This window comes from Acanthopagrus latus, chromosome 17 (assembly GCF_904848185.1).
Source record: "Acanthopagrus latus isolate v.2019 chromosome 17, fAcaLat1.1, whole genome shotgun sequence".
In the NCBI taxonomy this organism is placed as follows: domain Eukaryota; kingdom Metazoa; phylum Chordata; class Actinopteri; order Spariformes; family Sparidae; genus Acanthopagrus; species Acanthopagrus latus.
In genome coordinates this window covers 29,413,901-29,436,259 of record NC_051055.1, presented here as the reverse complement: position 1 = coordinate 29,436,259, position 22,359 = coordinate 29,413,901, and the positions used below count along the sequence as shown (strand labels likewise).

The 22,359-nt window shown below is 45.3% G+C and overlaps 1 protein-coding gene across 3 annotated transcripts; it reads right to left on the bottom strand.

Annotated features, from left to right (window-relative positions):
• Positions 1 to 5,774: 5,774 nt before the first annotated feature.
• prdm1a (PR domain containing 1a, with ZNF domain) lies at positions 5,775 to 20,697 on the bottom strand. Of its 3 annotated transcripts, none has more exons than XM_037075808.1 (7): positions 20,502 to 20,697; positions 17,401 to 17,739; positions 14,685 to 14,804; positions 13,176 to 13,428; positions 8,715 to 9,805; positions 8,359 to 8,487; positions 5,775 to 8,251 (listed from the first exon to the last, which is right to left on the bottom strand). In XM_037075808.1, exons 1-7 carry the CDS (start codon positions 20,526 to 20,528, stop codon positions 7,646 to 7,648), a joined length of 2,565 nt encoding a protein of 854 aa, XP_036931703.1. In that variant the 5' UTR covers positions 20,529 to 20,697; the 3' UTR covers positions 5,775 to 7,645. The 3 variants fall into 3 exon arrangements, with proteins under 3 accessions (XP_036931703.1, XP_036931704.1, XP_036931705.1); XM_037075809.1 differs by lacking the exon at positions 20,502 to 20,697 and adding an exon at positions 20,300 to 20,389; XM_037075810.1 differs by lacking the exon at positions 20,502 to 20,697 and adding an exon at positions 19,947 to 20,063.
• Positions 20,698 to 22,359: the final 1,662 nt, after the last annotated feature.

Below are 22,359 nucleotides of genomic sequence, written 5' to 3'. Positions count from 1 at the left end.
TGTGTGCATACAGTTTGTGTATGTGGGTGTCGAAGGGTTTGTTTGGTTTGTGGTTCCATTTTGATAGAAACTAATCACAACATTTCAGAGGAAACTGATACAAACTGATCTCCCGAGAGACAGATGACGAATCAGTAAACGGAGACACGAAAGAAGATGAACCTTAAAGATGTGTGTGAGTGTAACTCTCAGTGTGTGTGTGTGTGTGTGTGTGTGTGTGTGTGTGTGTGTGTTTGGAAGTATGTGTGCTTGTACACGTTTTTATTTGTAATTGTACAAAAAGTGCATTTGCGCCTCCTGATGTGTGTGTGTGTGTGTGTTTATACTGTTCTCCATGAGTTTTGTGTTTATGAGAGTGAAAATGTGTGTGGCCTAGTGTGTGTGTGTGTGTGTGTGTGTGTGTGTGCACAAAACTCACAAGTGTCTTCACTGAAACGACGCCAGCAGCGCTGTCACTGTTTACTGTCGGCTCTTTCGCTCCGGCCTCGCAGACTGACGCTGCGTCCTGACCAGAGGAGTGTCTCTTAATGACCAACTTTATCAAGATTCGTCCTCACTGCGTCTCGAATACACACAAAGAATTTCACGACGGTCTGTTGGCCAGTCGTTGCGAGAAGTGTTGGAGCGACCGTCTGACTGTATGTCATCGCCGCTGATCACCACCAGCTGTGCTGACGAGCAGAAACATGTTCCGAACAAAAAATAAAAAAGTAGAATGCTCTTGGAGAAACAAAAATGTTGCTCTAATAAGAAAGAAATGTTCGCATCTGCATCTGATCTGGATCAAAATACAATAATGGACCAAAATGGACTGAGAGCATAACTTCCTCTGCGTGTAGAGATCCTAAAATATATATATAAAAAGGACGACAACCACAGGAACAACATGTTTTTAGCTTGGACAGCAGCTTGACTTGATCCCCCAGGAGGAGCAGCAGGCTCATAGTGTCCAAACCGTGTAATTACAAGGTCATGTGGCCTAAAAAGTCTTGACCCATCAGCTTACATTGTGAAAGAAATGTCTGCAAAACAGTGGATACATGTTTTAGAGCATCACAACTCCTGAGAATTGACTCGTGTCATTGTTGTAAGTTGATCCTTTGGCTCCAACAAAACCTGGAAAGTCTAGAGCCGCAAGATTCCCCAGTCAGATGCTGTGTGGGCCACAAGAACATGGAAGATCTGGGTATTTAATTCCTGGAAAGTCGAGTTTCTTTGGCTTTAAAACGCCACAGAGGAATGGAGCTCCGCCTCTAACGCTGTGTCCAGATGTAATGTAATGGCTGGCCAAGACTCGGTTTGATGCAGACACATTTTAAGCAAAAACAAGCAAAACATGGCGGGTCTCCTGGGCGCCGCCTAGTTTCTACGAAAGATTTCGCCACCTTGTTTTGTGCTGCCTCACCTGCATGTGTGAGGGGGGGAAAGCACATTGTTAGTGTCTTTGACAAGGAAGGAACCGGAGGTGCACGAATGCAAGCTCATCGCCGGGTTCTCGGACTCGTGTCTGCGGCACTGTCGAGGGAAAATTCCTCGCCAATTCAGCACCATGGACAGGGCTGGCGGTCAATGAACTCACAACCGCAGGGAGGTCGTTTACTTTCAGAGCAACAGGTGTTTGTTTTCAGGGTGACGGACTTTTGGAATAATGAGCTCTTGGAACGATGGCGTGGCAGAACTGTTTGCATCTCTCCTCCCACCTCTGCACCGGACACCAGAAGACCAACACAGATGGTCAGAGCAACTTCAGGGTCAACTGTAGGAGCCGAGGGGTTTACATGCTGCACCGTCAGGAAGAACGACTGTAACATACAGTATGTAAAGAGCCAGATTAGTTACAAAGGTGAAGGTAAGACCAGAGAATGAATGAATATCATCCTCTGATTGACTGACATGTTGATTTACCTCTTGTAACAGTAAATAACAGAAATAACAGTCCACCTCAATGATTGGGTGACAACAATCAGATTCGCAGAACAGACTTTAGCTCTAAAAGACTTTTCCTTCACGTTAACTAGAAGCCGTCAAACAGACTACAGTTTCTTTTAACTGTAAATCGTGGGTGTCCCCTTTCTTCAAAACTGTGGGCATCTCATGCTTGTTTGTGTGAAAAGGAGGACTGTGCAAGTTGAGATAAAACTGGAGCCTTTATCAAACCCTGTGGGGAAGTCGGATGGCAGATAAACAAACCTTACCTCGGCTCAGGCGGGCCTGACATTTTGGTTACATGCATCTGGACCCGTGGGATATCCCCCCTCCTCCAGTGGTGGTAGGTGTCGTCCTCCCCCGCTCAGAAAATCTTAGTGAAACCCCAGCGTCACGTCGCTGAGGTAGTGGAACTCGCTGTGTCAATGGGTGACTTGAGAAGTTTCCCTGATAGTAATAATAAGATAGAGCAACAGGAAAGAGAGACGCAGTGTGCAAAAGTGAAAGATGCTGAGTCAAAGGGTGGGGGCGCACCCAGTGTTTTTAGCTGGGTGATGAGGTAACGGATCGATACTGTTTTCTCATACGGTGAACTTTTTAATCTGCGTGGAATCCTAAATAACACGGAGGTGGAATGTGTTTTATTACTTCCTCTCTGACAAATGTCAATTTGCACAGCTGTCTGCGGTGCAGATTAGTGTAAGAAGAAATCAGTTTTTTTATTGTTTGTCGAGTCTGAATTTGTCATAACAGTCACATCTGACTTAAACACCGATGCTGCCAGCCGGTGGCTGTATGAGTGTGAAAGTACTGAAGGAAACTGAATTCGTTGAAAATATTTATCATCTGTTCTCTGTTGCTGCTGTGGTCGCTGAGGGGGAAGATATCCTTAATTGATATTTTTCTTTGGAAGATCGTTCGAACGCGATGTTTTTAAAAATATTTTTATTTTGGTGGCGCTCGGGGCTTTCTGTGTGGGGATGCTGCCTCAGCCGGCAGTGACTGTGTGAACTGATAAAGACAGTTTATCCAGTGCGGTTAGTTTTCAGGTCGTCATAACAAGATAAAAATGCTCGGACATATGTTCATTTATTCGCGCTCCGTCTGAAGCGCGGATGTGGAATGAAACCTCTGTCATTCCGATGAAACCTGCTCAGTTGCCTTGGGAGCCAAAAAAACCTCGACTTCCTGGGTGTGAAATTCCCCGTCTCTTCCGTGTCGCGGGGCCTTCAGAGTTATGCACACCGGAGACTTCTGCCAGCTGATTTAATCTTGCTGCTCCGGTAGACTTTCCAAATGTTAGTGAACTGGATGGATCACACTGTGAGAGTGAAACAAGTCATTTTCCAGGGGTTGTTCTCCCGTTATCTATCCAGATATCTTTTTGTACTAAAGTGCATTACGTAAGTAACGGTTTGTCCACTAAAAAATATGGCTCCATAGCCTGCTGCTCTTTCCGGGGGGCTCGGCCTCAACATGTTCCTGCCCGGTCTGCAGTGACCGTCCAACACGTTCATCAGATCTGTTGCGGATTTTGCAACCTCGGCTGTGTCGAAGGCCTGGCTGAGGGTGGTGACATCACAACCTGCCCTTACAGCTCATTTTAGGCAAATGTTTCTGAGTCCAGGCTGTGTGCACTCTCTTGGGATTTAGTGTTTTGATATACTTTTAAGGTATTTGCAGCTCGGAACCTGACTCACCGGCTGACGTAACTTTTAGAAGAGCCCTGATGCTGTGAAGCCTAAACTTTGCCAATCTGAGTCATAACTCCTACATGATTTGGGGGCTTCATGCAGATTATTCAACACCTGGAGTCAGTGGCCTCTTCTGCAAAGTCACTGCTGTGTTCAAAGAGTCTACGTCAGTTTAGCCGTCTGTCTTTGACCACCCCCGACATACTGATGGCAAAAAACAGTCAAATGTCACCGAGCTGCTCCATCTTCTGTCTTCGACACCCTGCACGTCACCCTCTGTGTTGCGATTGGAATCATTGAGTGACGTAACGACTGCTGAGGTCACAGATGGAACGTGGGTGGTAACACCGCTGATAGTGAAGTAATATGACAAGCTAGTTTTAGTGCCCGTTTCAGTTTGACTTGAAAAGGGTATTTCACCGCTGGAAAATGGTCTTAATATGAAAAACCGTGCTGTCTACACAGTGGAAACACGGAGGGAAGTTCAACAATCATTCATTTGTTTGCACTACCCACATGTTACGCTACTGAGATGATTAAAAACTGGCAAAGCTTAACTTTAAATCTAGCAGATGTAACATGAGAAATAAACTCGCCTTAATGTTTTTTTTCAATTTAATCCTCAATCAGTTGATCTTTGACCTTCCTACTCTTTTTTCCACCACATACGTTCTGTGCTGGTCCAGATCGGGTGATACGATCCACATTCTTGTCAGATTGTCAGCTGAGGTCTGATGACTGTCGGCTCTAAAATGAGTCATGTTGTCTGCATGTCTCCTGCATGCAGGATAAAAGACAGACCACAGTTGTTACTGCAGCCCATAGGGCACGGCGAGCTGTGTTCCCATTTCCTGCTCCAGCCTTAAAGCTTGGAATTGCACGGAAATGGACATAAAGATTCACGACTTTTCTGCCAGAGAGCCTCAGTTTACTGCAGACGTTAAAAAGTTGTATTATGTGAATCAATGTGGTAGATGTTAAAAGACACGACTCTGAATCTCTGTTGGTGAGTCTGTCCGTCTGCTGTTTGCATCATCAGCCGCTTTCTTTTGGTTTACTGTCTTTTCTTTGAAGCTCTGTTCTCACAGTGTCCATTTACGACTCTTATTTGATGTTTTTAAACTGTGACCGAACTGTGTCTGGGATGAAAGTCAAACTCCACCCTCAAAAGTTTCATGTATTCTGGGCGATCAGAGCTCCGCTCAGGTGGAAGTGGTGGGAAATGACATCAGCACACTGAATATTTGTGCAACAGTACGTGATCGCCCACAGGAGCCTTGATAAAAGGTCTGATAAGACAAATTAAGCGAAAACAACCTTTGGTAAATTCCACGAATGGACGATGGACTATCTTAAAACATCTTTACACGTGGCAGAGAGAAACATCTCGTGGTCGAGAGTTTGGACTGACAGGCTCAAAAAAATCCCCAAGTCCTGTTGAAGGCCTCAAGCAAGATGTCAACTTAATCATAAACCTTTATTTTGTTTATCATTCTGTTATTGTGTCAGTATTTCCTGTCTTATTTAGTTCTTTATTGTGATTTTTGACATCTGCTCTGGCAAGGTGATAAAAAAATATTGTACATTTCTCAAGTTTTCTTTGTATTGCGTATGAACAAATCGTATTAAGACACTCGCCACGTTACACTTACTAGTTTTGCGTTGTTAGATCTTAGCTAACACAGACTTAATAAGTTCCATGTATTCGTAAATTATGGCTGGTAGACTATTTAACCTGTTATCTAAATATCTAGTAATGAGGTCAAGATCTTTCTTATATTTTGATTGATGTCTTTACCGCAAACTAAAATCATGTTATTTCGATTTGTGGCCATTTTATTTTAGTTCAACTAAAAAAAGTTTGTTTTGTTTCTAGGCTACATTCACTTTGGTTAAACGTGGCTGCTGATGACAAGGTGAGTAAAAATGTAAAGAGCATTTTAATAAGAAACCTGTTAATTATCATGTCTTCTGTAATTTAAGGGTGTCAGTATGTGTGAAATAGACAGTTTGTTACCCAGTTGGGTCAGTCTGTGTTGCTCTACAGCTATAATATGCTGGTGGTAAAGTTATAACAGCTAAATAGTTGTGTAAAGATCAGATATATGTTAACCAACACACAAAACAAAGAATCAAACACACGGAGCCACAGGGTTTTAGATTAGAGCAGTGAACATTTATATCATAATTTACACTTTTTTGACATTTTTGCACATAAATAACTATGTAAACCAGAATGTAAACAGAGACAGTCCTTTGGGGGGGATTCTCCTCTGGAGTTAAAGCTCTGATCAGAGAAAGAGACGCTTTGGTCGAACATTAGTTTAGAGAGAAACGATGAAACACAGAGAGACAGAGAGAGATGATGTACAACTGATGCAGAAAGTCACAGTTGCTGTAGTAACATTAAGTTTGGTCTTAATGCCAGTATGACCAGTTTTAAGATATTGTACACAGTGTGAATGGTGCAAGCATCGGCACTGAAGTTATAAAGTGGGAGGAGGGGGGCCAGTGCATAAAAAGAAGGCCGAGGTGCTTTGGTGTATGCCAGTTCATTAACAAGATGGCGGACGGGTGGTGGGGGGTGGGGCGGTTCAAGAAGGGGGCGTTGCTTCTCAACCAAAATATTAACAAACAACAAGAACAACAAGAACAAAAAAAAAAATCTACCAAAGAAAAAAAAAAACGAGAGCCCACAGCTAAAGAGCGAACACTTCATCATATACACACAGTACATCTTCCCTTCTTCAGCATTTTGATTCCTCAAGTCCTTCTTCCCTTGTTTTCCTCGTTTTCTTTCTTTCTTTTTTTTTTTTTTTAATTTTTGGTGTGCATTTGGAATTAAAGCCAAGTGAACTTTGGTTGCTAGCATCAAGTGTGAATCCCTTAAAAAAAACAAAAAACGGAGGATGTTCACTTCCCTGTTGGGTGCCGACAGTGTTGTAGAAAAATAAAACAAAAAGGAGGGACGAGGGAGGCTAGCCAGCTCCCCCACCGAGTCCGTTATGTGCTACATGTCGAGCGGGCTTTTGCCGCTCCTCTTTTGGACCACATGAAGAGCTGCACTCCAGTTCAGTTTGGTTTCTTCTTCTTTTTTTTTTTCAAGTAGCAAAACGCAAATAAATAGAAAGCTCCCACCTCTAGCTGTCCCTTTGAACACTCATGCACGCACACACACATACACTCATATAAGTCACATGCACACTGAGGTAACCGTTGTCAAAAAATATACAAAAAAAAAAAAAAAAAAAAGAAAAATGCCCTTTTTTTGTTTCATTTAAATTAAGCAGGCATCAGAAAAAAAGGACACAGACATACTTTAGGGAAGCTATCGAGCAGGGTTGAAATAAAGCTCTTCTCGCTAAATTAACAAATTTATGTGCCGTACTTTGGCAAGTTCTTCAACCCTTTTTAAAAACCTGCTATAGTGGTTTTCTCAATTTAAATAGACAAAACCCTGAAGAGTTAGACACCCCCTGGTATTATAGGTTATTAGAGGCTGCAGGACGGATACAGGCATAGAGAGAGTGACTATCTACAGAGAAATGGCCACAGGGAGAAACAAATATCAAACAGAAAGATCGTCTTTAACATTGATTTCACCGCGTCAGTGTAACCATCCCTTCCACTTATTGCTTTTGAAGACAACAAATAAAAAGTATAATAAATTAAGGAGGTTATATAACAACTAATTGATCCAAAAAAAACAACAAAAAAAAGACATTTGAAAATAGAGACCAAATAATACAACAACAATAATGATAATAGCATTATATTAATTACATTAAAGGTAAATCCTGGGTAGATGATTGTCTCTAAGTATAATAAACGCTGCTAAGTAGTCATGGGACAGTGTCTCTTGAGCCCTGAGTACGTGAGTCCCTGATGAACCTGGTGTAATCATGATGTCACTCCTGATCACAACCAGGTAGAGAATTATTTATTTACAGCTGTTGCTCCTGGCAACCCAGTCCGCCTTGAGTCATGCAGTCTTGACTCTATGTCCTTTTGGGTTCGAGGGTCACTTAGGAGTGATCCTCTGACTCCTGCTTGATGGTGACGCTGGCAGGAAGCGGCAGGATGGGGCTGCTGCGCCGCATTTTGATGACCGACGTCTCATTCGGGGACTCGTATGCACCGTAACCCACAGACAGGAGCTCGGTGGCGCCGCTCTTGTGGTGGGGATGGAAGTGAGAGGACTTGAGGTCACTCTCCCTCCACAGCATTCCCAGGATCTGCTTCTCCAGCATGGCCTCCACTTCCACTCCTCCCTGCAGCTGCTCCAGACGCTCGGCATGCTCGCTGACGTCGAAGCGCTCGATCTCCTCGTTGGCGCGCTGCACCTCGTCCAGTGCAGCCTGACTGGAAACAGCTGGGCTGCCAGAGCTGGAGTTAGCCGCGATGCAGTAGCCCTTCAGGTGAAGCCGCAGGCTGCACAGGTGGATGTAGTGGCGGTGGCAGTGGAGGCATTTGTGTGGACGCTCGCGGGTGTGCAGGCGCTTGTGCAGCTTGAGGTGGACAAACTGGGTGAACTTGGCTGGGCAGAGTTTGCAGTGGTAGGGCTTCTCCCCCGAGTGGAGGCGCAGGTGAGTTTTCAGGTTGCTGGTGCTGCTGAAGCGCTTGTGACAAACCTGGAAGAGGAGATGATGTCAGTTAACCATCACATCTCGTTACTAAAATCATCCATCTAGGAAATCAGCCGAAAGAAAGTGCATCATCTTTGGCAGCGTTTTCTCACCTGGCATTCATGCGGCTTCTCCCCAGTGTGGACCAGGAAGTGCTTCTGCAGGTGAGCAAGTTGGGTAAAGCCTTTGTTACAGGTTTGACATTTGAAAGGTCTCTCACCACTGTGGACACGGAGGTGAACCTGACGGAGAAGAGGAAGGACAGTTTGTCAGTTGGTTTCGTCTGAGTAAGTTTGTTTCTTGTAAAACATTTTGTGACACACCCCCTATTTTTAAATGCCATCAACCTGCTCTGTGGTCTAATGATTACAGTGCATATCCCCAGAGTGCAAAGGAATGGAATGATAATAAGGCAGACAGGATGTTGGACGCCAAACACAAAACAACCCTGCAGCGTATCGAGCCTCACCTTCAGGTTTGACAGCTGTCCGAAGGTCTTGCTGCAAACGTTGCACTCGTACTTGATTTTGCCGTTCTGCTTCTTCAGCGGGTACGGCAGTGCCTTGTATCCCGCTGAGCCCACGCCCCCACGCTTCACCTTGGTCAGGTTGATGGCCTCCTCATCAGAGCAATGCTCTTTGGCATTACCAAGGAGGGCTGAGGTAGGCTTGGTGGGCACCTGCTCGTTGGGAGGCGATGTGCCAGCTGTTGGGGAGCCGCTGGAGGGGGTGTGGGAGGGTCCGTGTGGGTGAGGGTGCCCAGAAAAAGGGTGGTGAGGCCCTGCTTTTTCCTTCAGAGCAGTGGCAGCTGAGAAGGCACTGGTGGGCCCGGGAAGGAGGAAGTCTCTGTGGGCAGAGATGGAGGAGGGGTGGACGTGGTCAGGCATCAGTAAGCGCCTCCCTGCTGTGTCGGTAGGCATGAGGGGCACGTGAGGGGGAAGAAGGCTGTTGTAGAGAGGGTACATCCTGGGGAAGATTCCTCCTATGGTGGGGACACCACCGCCAGGGAGAGGGTAGTGATGGGGCAGGAGGTAGCGAGAGTAGGGGGCTCCTGGAGGGTAGAAGGATGATGGGAAAGGGGCAGATGGCGGGGAGTAACCAGGGTAGGAACCCAGTCCAGTGGGGTAGAAAGAACCTGGAGATGGCGCCGGACCCGAGGGGCTACCCTGAGGGCTGCTGTCTGGGCTACTTCTCGCTGATGGGCTGGGTGTGGCTGAAGACTGGTTGCCAGGGGAATGAGAATAACCGAGCTGGCTGGGTTTGTGACTCAGGAAGTCTTCAGGGATGTGTGGGTGTGGCCTGAGGGCCGGGTAGAGGGCGCGGGGGTACAAGGGGCGCTCGGGGCTGTCGGCACAGCGCGGGCGGGTGGGAAGCGGCCGGTTGGGCTCCCTCTTCGAGGAGGAGGAGTTACTGTTGGTGCCTCGCAGAATGGAGAGGACACTGTGTTCCCTCTTGGGTGGGGTGGGGGTGGGGGTGACTGCGACGGGTGACGGGCTGGAGGCTTCAACCAAACGCTCCTCGCTGCTCACCTGCTGCTGCTTGACCTCCAGGAGAGACTGCTCTGTAGAGACAGAAATAGAGAGAATAAAGGTCAGTGGGAGTTCATTTTTATTGTGATAAGCTCCTCGTGGTTCCACTTGGGGCCTGATAATCGTGACTTCTAGTTAATGTCATAAACACTCTGATCCTCTGCAGGCCACATACGTCCTCTACCGGCAAAAATGTTTGTCTCTCACCGGGTGAAAGAACACCATAAGTAACTCAGTGGACCAATTAAGGTGACAGATTTGACAAACGAGCACAGAGGGGCCAGGGCGGGGGCAAAAAGACAGGAAGTGAGGCGTGACAGCTGCCTTTAGGCATTGTGTGTGTTTATATCTGTGTGTGCCTATAAAATCGAGATAAAATCAAACTGGTGGCAGACACGCAGCACTGATGGAAGGTTTCCTGCTCAAGACATCTACCGCAAAAACAGCTCAGCCTCCACCTGCACACCATGTGACAAGGTACGCACCCAGAGGCGCCTGCAGACAAAGGCCTCTGTCTGATTTGTTGACTCCTCCACTTTTAGTGAACACACACACACACACATTCACACACTTTTGATCGAGCTCCCACTCTCCTGATTTTTCCTGGCCCTTTGCTATTGTTTCCGGGTCAAAGGTTAGATTAGAGAGCTTCCTCCGCAGTCACTCACACCTACTGTCTCGTCCGCATGATGAAAGAGTGGATTAGGGAGGAGAGCTCACACGCACACTCTCTAAAAGCCCGGAGTAGTCAGCTCGCCGCACATCCCGGCTGTTAAATGGCCACAGACGGGCCTTTTAAAGCGCCGCGGCGTATTATCTGTAAGCTCGTTTACTGCCCAGTCAACTTTTTACCGTGAGGTCGCGCAGAGGGGAGTGTGTGTGTGTGTGTGCGAGTGTTTAAGAGAGATGGCGCTTGTCAAAGTTAATCCTGAGTGCCAGCACTGATGAAATTTGTTTGACTCCCCCTGATTCACCCCCTTCACTCACGAACACACACTCACACACACACAGTCGGTGACCCTTGCATCAGTAGTATAGTGGCAGTGTGTAAACATTGAGGTTATCAGTGAGCCTTCCTCTTCCTCCTCCTCCTCCTCCTCCTACTCCCTCCTTCCCCCCTTTTTTTCCCCAGAAAACAAACAGGGACGCCATCTTGGAGATATCAATCTGTCAACACGGCCCCTCTGCCAGGAAGTTCAAGTAGTCAACAGAGGGGGGGGTGGGAGGTGCAACTCTACCTCGAGTGCTCCCTCCTCCACCTTTTTCTGCTCTTTCAAGTGGCAAATATATCAGGGCAAATGGCCAACACACACACACACACACACACACACACACACACACACACACAGTTACGTGCATGCTAGCATGTGTCTGAGATGAAAAGAGTGGGTGTGAATGTGTCGGCATGTCGAGCTTATGACTGTGCGTGTGTGTGAGGAGAGAGAGTGTTTTTGTGTCGGCAGAGTGTCTTTGAACACACACACACACACACACACACACACACACACACACACACGGCTAACAGGTGCTTTCGAGTGCTAACACTTAAAGAATGCTAAACGACGGCGACAAAAAAAAAAGGGCTGAGAGAAAGAAGAAGAGAAGAAGACGAGAGGAGAAAGTGAGGGAGTGAGGGAGTGAGACCGCGGTGCGAGCTCAACACAGATGTCTGGTTTTGCTATGACTGCGCTGGAAAGAGCCAAAAACCAGCGAGAACAAACTACGACATCATCCCAAAATGGATCAGAGACTGATGAGCGATGTCTGATATCATTCACTGATTAATGGACCTGAGTGCAGCCCCCTCCCCTTTTATTTTTTTGATCCAACAGAACTCAAAAAATAAATATAACAGTGCTGAAAAATGCCGAATTCAGATCGAATCAGGAAAAACTGAGGGAAAATCAGAGAAGCATCGTCCTCGGTCTGTTCTGCACGACTACAAGGATTCATCAGAGCTTCCTCTTCTTCTACCTTTTGCCCTCGTCGCTGGGTTTCAGTCTAACGTTACTCAGTTGAGAACAGATTGTGGTTTTCCTGGTTTTACTCAGCCGATGAGATTATTTCTGACGGGCTTTGAGTGGGCCACACCAACAGTCAGAGCTCGTACTCATTTGAGGAACGGTACGCTCATCAGACCGAAAAAAAAGGAGAAAAGAAAAGTAGAAACTCTGTAGCGCAAAAAGACAAAAGTGCAGGTAAAGCATTTTTTTTTTTTCTGCTGCAGGTAAAAACATCATTGTACAAGTTCAGCGGAGGGTCAACAGGAGAGCCTGTGGGGGCTAAATGACAGAGGAAGCTAATTAAAAGGCAACAGGTATACTGTATACACACACTCAGGCTTTAGAGAGGTGTGTGTGTGTGTGTGTGTGTGTGTCCCTCCCCCCTCCAGGTCATGCGCATTTTCTCTCCCCGGGCAGTGGAGTCGGCCAGGCTGAGTCTGCCGGTTCCTCTGCCGCCTTTACGCTGCTATTAGCCTGCAGTCACACCTGGAAGCCCCTGAGCTCCATCATTCTCTCTCTCTGTTGTCTTTGTCTTCCTCTTAGCTTCTCTCTCTCTTTCTCTCTTTGATCAGCTCAGCCAAAGTGGATAAAGGGCCGTTAGTCTGCCGTGTCATCAATGTATAGGGAAAAGTCACGATTTTTACTCGTTTAGCCTTTTTTAAAATATTAACAAAAGGGAAAAGTGAGAGAAAAATATTTACAGTTTTCTCTGCAGGGGACGGAGAAAATCAGACGCTCACTTCTTCTGCTTGTTTTTCCCTCGTAAAAAGGTCACAAGACAAGCTATGCACACACACACACACACACACACACACACACACACACACACACACACAGTCTCTGCTCCTTTTATTGAGGTTGAGCAAGGTTGTGTGTGTGTGTGTGTGTGTGTGTGTTTCATGTTAAAAGCGGGTCTTTAAGTGTGTAAGACTGTGGCATTAGGGGCCATATCCCCCTGTCTGTGTAATTACACTGTCACTGGCACACACACACACAAACACACACACAAATATCCAACGATGGCACTGACAGAGATGAAAGGTTGTTGGTCTTGTACTCTTGGTGTGTGTGTGTGTGTGTGTGTGTGTGTGAGATAATGACAGGCTAACGTTCAGAGAGGAAGGAGACACGGCTACACTCAAAAGACACTGTTAGGCTTTAAGAGCGGCGACAGGACGCGCTCACGACACACACACACACACACACACACACACACACACACACACAGCAGCTCAGAGCATCAGATGTTTAATAAAATAACCTGTCCTTTCAGAATAAAAGCTTACACGCACACACAATATTAACATCTGATGCTAAATAACTACATTCATTTTTATCATATCATCTTAAAGAAAAAACTGATTATTGTTTAATGATCAAAAAATAAAAAAAAACTTACTGAGTTTCTGCATCATCAGCTCTCCGGACGGTGGGTAGTGGAGACGTCGGGCGAAGTCGTGGCAGTACCAGACGAGCAGCTCGGCGCCGGCCGGGATGGGCTTCACCGTGTAGAAGTAAATCTCCATGCCGTTCTGACACGCCGCCAGGTTCTGCTCCGCTGCCGAGTGGGCCGGGTTCACGTACCGCATCCAGTTAGAGCGGGTCTCGTCCAGGCCGTCGACGAAGTGGTGGAACTCACCGTCTGTGTAGATCTGGAGCGAGGGAAGAAAAGACAGGGGGAAGATGTTAGAAAGACCAGGATTTATTTTATTTGTCTTTAAATCAGTTTGCTTTTGAGAAGAATGGAAGGTGTACAATGTTTTGAATAAAGTAAATTAGTAAATTAAAGTGGAATAAAAGCAACAAAAGCACATTTTAAAGGCATTAAATACCTCCTCTGACAATCTAACAGTTACCAATTACAACAGTATCTAAATAAATAAATCATAGTTCTTCACTTAACTCAGCGCGGTATATCAGATAATAAAAACTAAAAAAGCAAACGACAAAGAAACTTAGAAAAGAGTTTTCCAGACTCAGTAACTTCAATAAAAAACATTAAAAGCCAGAAAGTCATTATTGAACTTTAAATAAAAAAGTAATAAAGAGCAAAATTAACCCAGCAGAGTTTAAATCTGGCCTGTGTTAATATAAATCACATTACATCTAAACCATTTCCCTTCTCCTCTCACTCATCCCTCTCTCCGTCCTTCTATCATTTCACTCCTCTCACCATGTTCCTTCTCTCTCTCTCTGTTCACCTTCACCTCCTCCGGACAGACGAACAGACCGACGGAGGAGGAGATCCTCTTTTATATAAAAGGACTCATTTTCTCTCTCTCCTCCCCCTCGCTCCCTCGCTCTCTCTCTCTCCCTCGCTCGCTCTCTCTCTCTCTCTCTCTCTCTCGGCTCAGTGTGTGTGTGTGTATGTGTGTGTGTGTGTGTGTGTGTGTGTGAGAAAGTGAGATATGAGCATCAATGGAACACCTTTCTGACTTTGCGCCTGCTTTGTGGTTTTGTAGTGAGTCTCTCTCTTTTTCATGCACACACACACACACACACACACACACACACACACACACACACACACACGCTGCGTAGGTGTTGGTCAGGTAGGTGGTTTGTGAGCGTGTGCACTCTCACTGTCAGTTACTGGTAGTGATGTATAGTAATCTGCAGAGCTGTGTGTGTGTGTGTGTGTGTGTGTGTGTGTGTGCGTGTGAGTGTGTGGGTTTACAGGAACCACAGTGTGTGACATGCTACTCTGATAGTGACATCACATCCCCCATTTCTCTTTCTCAGACACACACAGAAAAAAAACCCAAAAAAAACAGCGAGCCCCCATCTCTGCTCTATGAGACTTTGGTGACGTCACAGGAAGGAGTCCCTCCGGCTTCTGAGGAAGTGTGTGTGTGTGTGTGTGTGTGGTGGGTGTGTGTGTGTGTGTGTGGTGTGTGTGTACACTCACCCTCCAGAAGTACTTCCGGTTGGTGTCCTTGGGGACACTGTTGGCCGTGTAGATCTCGCCCACCAGGGGGCCGAAGCGGGTTCCTTTGGGGATGTACTCCCTGCTGCACACGCCGACAACCTGCAGGAAGACACGCACACACACAAACAGACACACACACACGGTTAGACAAAAGATTGAGGAGGATTGTGTGTGAAGTTGTGTGTGAAGTTGTGAACTTCACACACTAAACTTCAGCCCCTGAAACGCTGATCTGAATCATCTAAACGAGTTCACTTCTTTGTTCTTTAGATGTTTTTTTTTTTTTTTTGCGGCGATCCACATCGTTAAAGTGCGATAACACAGTTTTAGCCACTAGCATGGAAACATCCATCAACACTGGTGTGAACACACAACCGAAGTAACTTTAACCCACTTTTAATGTCTTAAAAACACCAGATTTAAACTTGAAATGCAAACATTTTGCATGTCAGCATGTAAAGATGTTTGTGATGACGCTTTTAAAAGGTGCAATATGTCAGCTACCTGCTGCTAACTGTTGTTTTTATTAGCTAGTTATCTCAGCAAGATGTGCAGTTAGTGATCCTGACTGGGACGCAACACACAAAAACTGTTAATTCTTCACATTCTGCTGATAATTTGAGCAAATTCTTTATGTTTTACACTAAAATTCTTGACGTTTTTGACCGTGCAGCTTGCCGTAGATGCATGTCTTCATGCTGTCGTGCACATCCATCAGTGATATGTGCCTTTTAGTCTAATTAAGTCTCATTGTACGTATAAATACAGACTCCCAGACACACGCTATCAACCAGCTGTCAACACGGACGATGATTAATGAACCGACTTCACGCCTCAGTTAATCTGGAGGTGTGTGTGCGTGTTCGTGCGCGGCGGCTGTAGGACGACTGTAAATTATCTCCTTTCATATCTCTTTCTCTTCGTCTCTCGCTCTCGTCACACCTCCACTCATCGCCACATCAAACTAAAACTGCTGCCACTTCAGACGCTTCAGGGGCAGGAAACCAGAAAGAAAGAAAAAAAAAAGTAATCTTCTGTTTTTTTTTTTTGTTTTTTGTTTTTTCCTCCTCGTCTGATTGAATCAAAGAAACAAAATGGGAGGAGGAGGAGGACGAGGAGGAAGAAGAGAAAAGAGAGGGATTATGTGGCGACTAGACGTCAGGCTCCCAGCGTGGATGGGAGACACACACACACATTTTGTTCATGCAGAAACCCACACAAACAGACGTCTCTCCCAAACCCCTGGTGACGTGGAAATCCCCCTTCTCCTTCTCCCTCCTGAGGACCAGACATCAGCGTGTGTGACTGGATTTTTTCTGACTGATTAACAGACTTTTACAATGCTCTCTCTCTCCTTCTCTCTCTCCTTCTCCCTCTCTTTCTTTGAACCAAATCATCTTTGATCAGAGCGACAAACTCCCGTCCTCAGCCTTTCCCTTCTTCCTCTCTCCAGATAAATATTAGCTGATAGCCTATCAGCTCGTAAACAGAACTACACCTCTCTCTCTCTCGCGCTTTCCTGCGTCTTTCCTCTGTTTTTTCCTGATGAGAAAATCCATGCGGTCACGTCGTTTACAGGCAAACTCACAGGGTGTCAAAATTGCCAAAGTCGAGACCTGCTGACGTGCAGTCACGCACCTTTTTTTTTTTTTGTCCAATCTGAAGTCGAGATGTTATTAAGAACTAATCAGTCATATTCGGTCAGAGCTGTGGGAGGATGCAAATTTGATCTCTTTTTTTTCTTTTTGCAAACTTTTCAACTTTCAGAAGCTTTTTCGTGATGCTATAGAGTCATTTTGGTAGTGTGCGATGCCTTCGCTGTTATCTAACATCACATTCAACCTTTGACTTTTTGACTTTTTCACCTCCGGTCCGATCAATGACCCGCCGACAGGTTTGTCAAAGAAAAAAAAAAAGAAAAAGTCACAAGCTCACTATTTGGTTTGTTGAGTAAGATTAACAGAGGAAATGTCAACAGTTTTCTTCCTGCCTGATAAAAAAACTGTGGGAATATCTAACAGAAGGGTTGATACGTTTATTGATTATCACCTTTGAAGCGTCTGAGGGGCTGAAGTTCACTTTATAACCTCATTAAACATCAGCGAGGAGCTTAAAGAAATCAGAAATCAGCAGACAGACACGACTGATGTGTTTTAATTGGTTGGGACGTTGAACACTGCCCCCTGCCAGCGCTGACGGCTACTGCAGCAATTTACAATGAAAAGGAAGTCTGTCAGATTTGAGACACACACACACACACACACACACACACTTTTGGGATGAAGCCATCATAATTCTCCCAGACGATGAAAGACTTTTCATGGATGGATTCGAGTCGATCAAGTGGCAGCGTAAACACACAGCTACAGTTACAGTGTGTGTGTAAAATTTGCTTCAGGCGTTTCACACACCCACTCGCATACACACAGATTCCTCTCTGTAATGTGTGTGTGTGTGTGTTTTACGACGAGACACGACCCCCTCTTCATTACATGACCCGCATCTGACTCACGTGTGTGTGCAGATGGCTTTCTCTGCCTGAGTGTGTGAAAAGAACCCGAGAGAAAGTTTGCATGTCTGCCAGTGTGTGTGTGTGTGTGTGTGTGTGTGTGTGTGTGTCTGCGTATGTCTGCATGCAGTGTGTGTGTGCCAGAGTGTGTGTGTGTGTGTGTGTGTGTGTGTGTTTGAGTCTGACCTCCTTGCCGTCAGCCGGGTGCTTGAAGACCAGGTTTCTGGGCAGCGATGCCTCAGCTCTTGTCGTCGTCATGACGTCACCGTCTGGCCCCGCCTCCCACGCCGTGTCCTTGACGATGTATGTGCACTTCTCCTCGAACTCCGCCTCCTTCCACCGGGTCATGTCCGCCTCCTCCACGTCCAGCTCCATGTCCACGTCCGTGTCTGGCGTGGTCTCGGCTGCGTCCAGGCCGGGGCTGCTGGTGGCTGTGGAGGCCATCTTGGCCTCGTGGTGCGCGTCGTCCTGCTCCATGGTGTGCGCCCCCTCACTGGTCAACATGGCCGAGCTATGAGAGGTCGCCTGTGTCGAGAGAGGAAGAGATGTTTTATTGTTAAGAACCTTTGTTTTAAACATTTACACCGACAAGAACTCAGGAACCTGAAAGTCAACTGGTGGATTCCAGAAAGAAAGAAGGAAAGAAAAAAATGTGAAGGAAGAACTGAGGAGAAAATGACAATAAATCATGAAGAAGAACCCAAAAGCAAAATAAAAGATGAGAAAGACAACAACATGGAAAGCAGAGACAGAAGAAGATGTGGGAGGAAAAAGATAGAAGATATAAATAAAAAGAGAGAAAGAAAAAGGACAAAAGGCGACGGGATGAGAGGAAGAGCTGAGATTATTATGTGGAGTGACTCAATGAGCGAGGGGGGGCCTGACTAAGACTGCTGTCACACACACACACACACACACACACACACACACACACACACACACACACACAGACAGGAAACAGTTTGTCTTGTCAACACAAAACATGAACTAATTTGGGAAACAACTGGTGAATAAATAAAAAAAAAAGCCTCCAAACGTGATTCTGTTTTCACCTCTGATGTTTGTTTACGTTTCCAGTCTCCTAAATTAATTTCACTGATTGATTTCTCACTGATCTTTTTTTTCTGTTTCCTGTTTTCTATCAAAAAATGACAAAAAAAAAAGAAAAGAAACCACAAAGTAAAAAATGTACACACTGAGTCAGACGGAGATAAGAGACTTTGATCACAGGAGGATGAAGAGGAACTGATAGAGGAAGTCAACGCGTCTCACGTACAGCCAGAAAATAAAAGCACGCTGCTTTTCTCCGATTACCTAAAGCCTCAATTATTATAAAAAGTTCTGGATTTTATCCTCGAGAGAAGAACTGGATGACGTTTTCCTGTTAATGTCGGCGAGTGAAATCCGTATGTTGCTTTTTTTGTGAATGAACAATTACCAAACAAAGAGATAACGAGTGATTAATCCAGTAATAAGTCAGATTATCAGCAGGTCTGGACGCGTCTCTCCTCCCTGAACAACTAAACCAACTTCTCTTTTTTTTTCTTTCCTAAGCAGAAAAACAAAGTGTAACTCAGCGGTGTGGTGGATTATAAACCCCAAAATCTCCCCTGTGTCCTCCTCCCTCCTCCTCCTCCCTCCTCCTCCCTCCTCCTCCTCCTCCTCCTCCCCGGCTCTTCCTGGGGTTGAAGACAGAGGAAGGAAATGCTGTCTGTGTCTGAATGAAGCTAAAATTGGAAGCAGAGTGGCACTGCAGCGGAACCGGCAAATCATCCCGACTCCCAGCGTGTGTGTGCATGTGTGTGTGTGTGTGTGTGCGTGTGTGTGTGTTGGTAATGGATGTGGAGAAGGGAGAAGGGAGGAGGAGGAGGAGGAGGAGGGGGGTGATGAGGAAGGGAGCGCCAAAACTTTTCCATTTGGGGGGCCACAGCAGCACAAACAAAAAAACTTCAAACGCAATCCCACCCAAGACACACACACACACACACACACACACACACACACACACACACACACACAGAGGCAGCAGATATCCACACAGGGACAAACATGCCGCTCGTCCCACGCAAGATGAGCGGAAAAGCTTCCAGATCTTCGCTGACCGCGCTCGGCTCTGTGAATTCTTCTGCAGCCGCAAGAAAGAAAATTATTTCACATCCAACTGGCTCCGGTCACAGAGGATGACTTTTCCTTCCAAACAGCAGCGAGACAAACTCAGCAGAGATCATCTCTGAGGAGTTGATTTAAAAAAATAAAAAAAAAAAGAGTCAATAACAAGCCAAGAGACTCATTATCTCCTCATCTGGATGTTTCTGGAGCTCTTGCAAGTCACACAACTGCTTCTTTTTTTGCTCTAAAGCTTCAATAAAAGGCTTTTAAAATCCTGAATCATTTAGAATAAGAGATTTTATTTGCTTCAAACACAATCTGCCTCACTGAAACTCATCAGACTGGAGCAAAGCCTCAAAATCACATTCAAATCCTACAAAAACCCCACAAAACACATGATTTGAATTGTAAAAACTGAAAAATTCCACCAGCAACAACAGAATTTCTCCCCAACAGCAACTGCACGTTTTCTTTTTTCCCCCCCATGTATTTGCCATTTAAATGAAGCTCCATTAAAACAACGTGATCACAATATTTCATCTCTCAGCAGAACATCTCCTCTTTGCATAACAGCTGCAACATCGAGAACTAATAGTGAAACCAAAAACCAAGAAACAATTCACCTCTGGCACATTAAGACCAACTGAAAACACACAAAAGCTGAATGTGCAAGTTCAAAATTAAAAGGTGCAAGTTAAGATGAAACCGTGTTGAGCCGTTTTAGAAGCACGCAGGGGGACAAAATCACACTTTTCCGATCTCCACATGGACAGAAAATGTAAATTCATCTCTAATATATGAGGACAAGGGTTAGAAACAAAAAAAAAACACCGCAAACAAATCCAAAAACACACTTCATCAACCTCATCAGAGGGATAAAAGCGAGAGAAAGAAAATCTGATCCAGTGTGAAATTAAAACATCTACGAATCCGTGTTAGAAACTGAAAAAATCGGTTTAAAACAAGCGGAAAATACCATAAATTTGCTTCCAAGAGCCCAAAAATCATTTTAAAACTGAGATTTTTGACTTGTTTTCGTTCGTTGTCACGGTCCGGACACGTGAACACGATCTTTAAATTACAACCAAAGCAAACAGAAGTGATCAAAGTGTTCGTCAATTAAATTAATAAATATAATAGAAAGAGTTGCTGGGTGTCGCGCGCTGCTCCGGACTCACCGTGTAACTTTGGTCCCATCCACACATAGGGACGACCGGTCCGAGCCTGTGTGTGTGTGTGTGTGAGGACAGGTGCAGTTCTCCACCCAGGTCGGTCCGTCCGTCGGTCCGCTGATACTCCACACGGGGATATATGTGTGTGTGTGTGTGTTGTGTGTGCGTGCGTGTGTGTGTGAGCGTCTGATCCGCTCGGTGTCCTGCGTTAACTGTCTGACAGCAGGACCGCTCGAGGACTATAGCTGGAGAGAGGGGCCGTCGCTATGTGGCCCCGCCCATCCCGGGGTCAAGCCCCTCCCACTCCCCCTCCTTCACACAGACACACACACACACACTTTTCTCTTTATGAAGAAGAAGAAGAAGAAGAAGAAGCAGCAGCAGCAGGCGCTTTCACCTGAGGCCATCAACACACACACACACACACACACACACACACACACACTGGAAACACAACTTTTTCTGCATAAAGTTTTCTATCACTGATGATGCTGTGTGTGTGTGTGTGTGTGTGTGTGTGTGTGAGAGAGTGTGTGTGTGGGGGGGAAATGTCTGTTAGCAGCTTCAAAAGCGTAAACAACATGTGTGTGTGTGTGTGTGTATGTGTGTTTTATGTGTGTGTGTTGGTGGGGGGAGCATTGAGTCACACTGTCACAGGATGTCCCTCTCTTCCCCAGGAAAAGACACACACACACACACACACACACACACACACACACACACACACACACACACACACCTGATTCCCTCTGATGGCTCTGCCTCTAGGGGGCAGGACTGATCTGCCCTGCTGCCTCGCTGACTTAACTCTCTCTCTCTCTCTCTCTCCTTCTTCTTGTTATCATTTATGTCTCTCACCCCTCTCCTTGCTTCTCTCTCTCTCTCTCTCTCTCTCTAACTCTCCCTCTTCTTCATTTCCAGTTTCTGATGTTAATCTCAGCTTGCTCCACTGGCCGACATGCGGACACACGTCCTGGATGAGCGACGCAGAGAATAAAAGAAAAAAAAAAAAAAGGAACAATAAAAGCCAAAGTGAGCAGATTCAAGATATCCACATGCAGAGATGTTGGAATCTAGATGTGCCGAATTCACAAGAAGGCCCAGATGAATAAGAATTATTCAGAAGCAGCTCTTCACAAAGTTTATCAAGTGTCTCCAAACTCAAGAACTCACTAAATTGAATGATTTTATAAGGGAGTCTGGAGAAGAACACACCCAGCCTGATCGTACAGACACTTTCTGTATTCTCTCTATCAGACAAGAAATACATAACACCGCTTGCTTCATCCGTCTGTTAGACCTGAAGTTACGTAAAAAGTTGCGTAACGCTCTGACATGACAGGACTTCTCTCCTGCTGCATCACCAACGGACTCTAAAACGTACCGTCAGAGGTGGAAAGTCACAAAATAATCAAGTACTGTTACTGCAATTTAGAAGTATTTGTACTTTACTTGAGGCTTTACTTTTATGCCTCTCATCCAGTAAATTTATTCAGTAACTCTGATATAAATTTACTTTGCAGATTCGGGTTAGTGATGCATAAAATAGTCAGAATAAATTGTAATTATTAATTACTGATAAGGACTTTACTGAGCATTCACATGCAGCAAAAGTAAAAGTGTTATGTTAAATATTATTTTGGTGAAAGTGAAAGTATGTCAAGAAAAAGTCTTCAGTAGAAAAAGTCCTTTTCTGGCAATAAATTCACTTAAATGTAAAAAGTACAGGTAAAAATAAATTATACATATGTTTACTTGTATGTATAAACTGTACACTCTGGGTCCAATGATTATTGTAATAACTGTTCTTTAAAATCAGATCACTGATCAAATTAATTGATTTAAAAATGCATTAATTCAGCTC

Excerpts from the sequence above, each read along its gene's own strand:
- prdm1a (XM_037075808.1), bottom strand. The coding sequence starts at position 20,528 with ATGTGTGGATGGGACCAAAGTTACACG. Across the intron at positions 14,805-17,400 it reads ACCCGGCTGACGGCAAGGAG|GTTGTCGGCGTGTGCAGCAG; the intron begins GTCAGACTCAAA and ends GTCTTCCTGCAG. Across the intron at positions 9,806-13,175 it reads GCTGATGATGCAGAAACTCA|AGCAGTCTCTCCTGGAGGTC; the intron begins GTAAGTTTTTTT and ends CTGTCTCTACAG.